Source organism: Carassius carassius, chromosome 30, assembly GCF_963082965.1.
Source record: "Carassius carassius chromosome 30, fCarCar2.1, whole genome shotgun sequence".
Classification (NCBI taxonomy): domain Eukaryota; kingdom Metazoa; phylum Chordata; class Actinopteri; order Cypriniformes; family Cyprinidae; genus Carassius; species Carassius carassius.
The window spans coordinates 5,548,621-5,551,268 of NC_081784.1; the positions used below are offsets into that span (position 1 = coordinate 5,548,621).

The following is a 2,648-nucleotide window of genomic DNA, read 5'->3' on the forward strand; positions in this document are numbered from 1 at the left end:
CTGTTTGGGCCCATTCAGGCTTTCATGTGGTCAGGTGTTTTTCTGCAGACAGGGATATGGCTAGCAAGAGGATTATGGCTCTTCAGCAGAGCTTGGAGCTTGTTTATTTGCCATAATTCTGCTAGAGGTACACATATGCACTCAAATGTAAGAAATTGCAGTGCACGCCTATGCAGAAAGTGTGTAATGGTTGCCTCAATACTTTAATTTCAAGTGCACCTCTTGTTTTTGTTTGTTTTTACAAACTGGAATGCAAGATGAAATAAAAAATGCATTGAAATTTATGAAGTTGCAGTGGAACCCTATGCAGAAAGTGTGCATAGGTCATCCAAAGACTTCTATTTTAAGTGCACTACTTCTTGTTTATTTTTACAAACTAGAATACAAGTTAAAAATGAGCAACCATAGTTTTGCATTGTTTTCAACCTGAGCTCTGTACAATGAATTAGGACAATTCTTCACATTACCGTTTAGATTTATTATTTTGGCAAACGTTTTTATCCAAAGCAACTTTGCTACACATAATATATTTTTTCTCAATGCAAAGTTCTACATGATGCTGGAAGCATAACCCGCTGAATAAAGCAAACAGTGCATGTCATTTGACTATAAAAACCTTCCTAAGTGGTTTCTTTCGATTGCCGTTGTGGCAGTACAAATCGTAAAAAGTCCATTAATTGTTATTATCATATCATTTATATATTTTAATCACACAAATATCTTTACAGTTTGCTTGAATTAAAAATAGAGTACTGATAACCATCTAAATCACATGGCTTGCATGTTTGCAATATTGATGTGTTGAATCATAAAATGCTACTTTTACAGGATCCATATGCTCAGTGTTAAGTGCAATTTCTGACTACGTATTTACAATACAGTAATTTACTGCAAGAACAATAAGAAGTTCCTTATAAAGGGAAACAAAAGCAATCTGCCTTTTGTGATGACCCAGGGAATAAAGTCTTAAATAGCAGAATGTACAATAAAAAAAACATCCCTACGGTGCAGTTTATCTGTTATGTTATCGTTATGATACGATCAGTCCTTTTATTGGCACATCCTTCCTTGGAATCAGTTTTCCTTTTCCGCCACTGCATGTGTGTCTGCATGTGTGCATGTGGTGTGTGTGGAGCACAGAGCAGTTTTGCGGGGTCAGCGCTGTTGGCAGGTGTGGAGGTTTCGGCTTTCTGCTCCGGGTTTCTCTCTCTGGCCTCGGCAGGTCAGGCCGGAGCCGCAGTCGCAGCGCTGGAAGATCTCCAGACTGTGAGCTCCTTTCCGCCGGTGACGTGTACACACCTGCCCCTCCGTCAGCACGGGCTTACAGATTCGTGACCAGAAGTGTCGGGCGCAGCAGAGCCCTTTCAAACAGTCCAATGACCTGAGACATGTCTCTCCCTCGCCACCTGACAGAGACGAGAAAGATTATAAATCAGATCAGCATCCTCCAGATTTGTGCAATATCAAGACTTGAGCAGATCAATTAGGGATCTTATTTCAGAAAAGAGGTGAGAAGAGACCAGAACAGAGGATGAGAGGGGAAAACAGGAGACTAAAAAGAGATGAGATGAAACGAGAAAAAGTGAGCTTAGATGAAAAAAAATGAAAAGACAAAGGAAAGAAAGATGAGATAAGACAATTTTAAAAGTCCTTTATAAGGCAGCTCAATAGATGAGACGAATAATGGGCAAAACGGAGGAGATGAGAAAAGATGAGACACGAAGACAGGAGCAGAGGCATCTTTCAAGGAAAGATGAGGGGGAAAAGAAGAAAAGAGAAGAGAACAGAAGAAGAAAGTAGATGAGCTTGGAATATATGATGAGAGGAGACATGATGAGAACAAGAAAGGAGAAGAGGCTAGTGGAGACAACAAAACAAGTACAAGAAAGGAGAAGAAACAAGAGAAAAGACTAGAAGGATGGAGATAAGATGAGAGAAGAAAAGAAGAGGAGGTGAGATGAAGCACAAGAGAGGAGAACAAGAACAAAAATACAGATTTGACACCTTTGAGTGGCTGCTGTGCTTTCGATAGGCTGGGAGTTCTTTTAGGATGTGTTAAGTTCTGCCCACGTGTTACAGTCACACTAGGCTCATCAGTGTTGTCAGCCGGTTGAGCGGCATCTACCGTGCCGACAGCATCTGCAGGTTGACACACACCTGAGAGAGACACGAATGAGAAAATGAATCTTCACACAAACTATAACTGAACGCACTAGTGAAAACATAAGAGGATCTCTGGTTTGTACCATTGATGCATCGGTTTCCAGCGCAGCACATGTCATCACGAGCGCAGCGCTTCCTCCGCTTGCGGCACGAGAGACAAACTCCGCGAGAGCCGTTACAGAACTCACCGAGCCTGCACTCATCATCAGCGGCGCAGTGCGGCGACTGTGGAAGAGGAAATAATCATGGGAAACTTTATTTAAATGGCTCCTTTTAAAAGCAATATTAAAAATAAATAAGTTTTATGTAATGAAAACCCTTAAAAATAATCTCAAACGGAGTCCTTTTTTTAATCCTCTGTGCGTTTAAGCATCCCGTGAGCACGTACCGCCGGAGCGTGGCTGTCTGCGGCGCCGGTCACGCGCGGGCTCGCGCTCACTGCGTCACTCGGACTGGATGCTGCGGGCAGATGCCGGATGGAGTTC

The 2,648-nt window shown here is 42.3% G+C and overlaps 1 protein-coding gene across 1 annotated transcript in view; it reads right to left on the reverse strand.

The window, feature by feature from the left end:
- Positions 1-463: 463 nt before the first annotated feature.
- Positions 464-2,648, reverse strand: part of LOC132111094 (dickkopf-related protein 1-like) — a 2,512-nt gene continuing 327 nt past the window's right edge. Inside the window, exons 1-4 of the mRNA XM_059518262.1 lie at positions 2,552-2,648; positions 2,247-2,388; positions 2,005-2,157; positions 464-1,406 (exon numbers count right to left, since the gene is read on the reverse strand). The exon at positions 2,552-2,648 is cut by the window's right edge and continues 327 nt beyond it. Coding sequence (XP_059374245.1) covers positions 1,156-1,406; positions 2,005-2,157; positions 2,247-2,388; positions 2,552-2,648 — 643 coding nt within the window. The 3' untranslated portion in view covers positions 464-1,155. The remainder of the gene's footprint in view (positions 1,407-2,004; positions 2,158-2,246; positions 2,389-2,551) is intronic.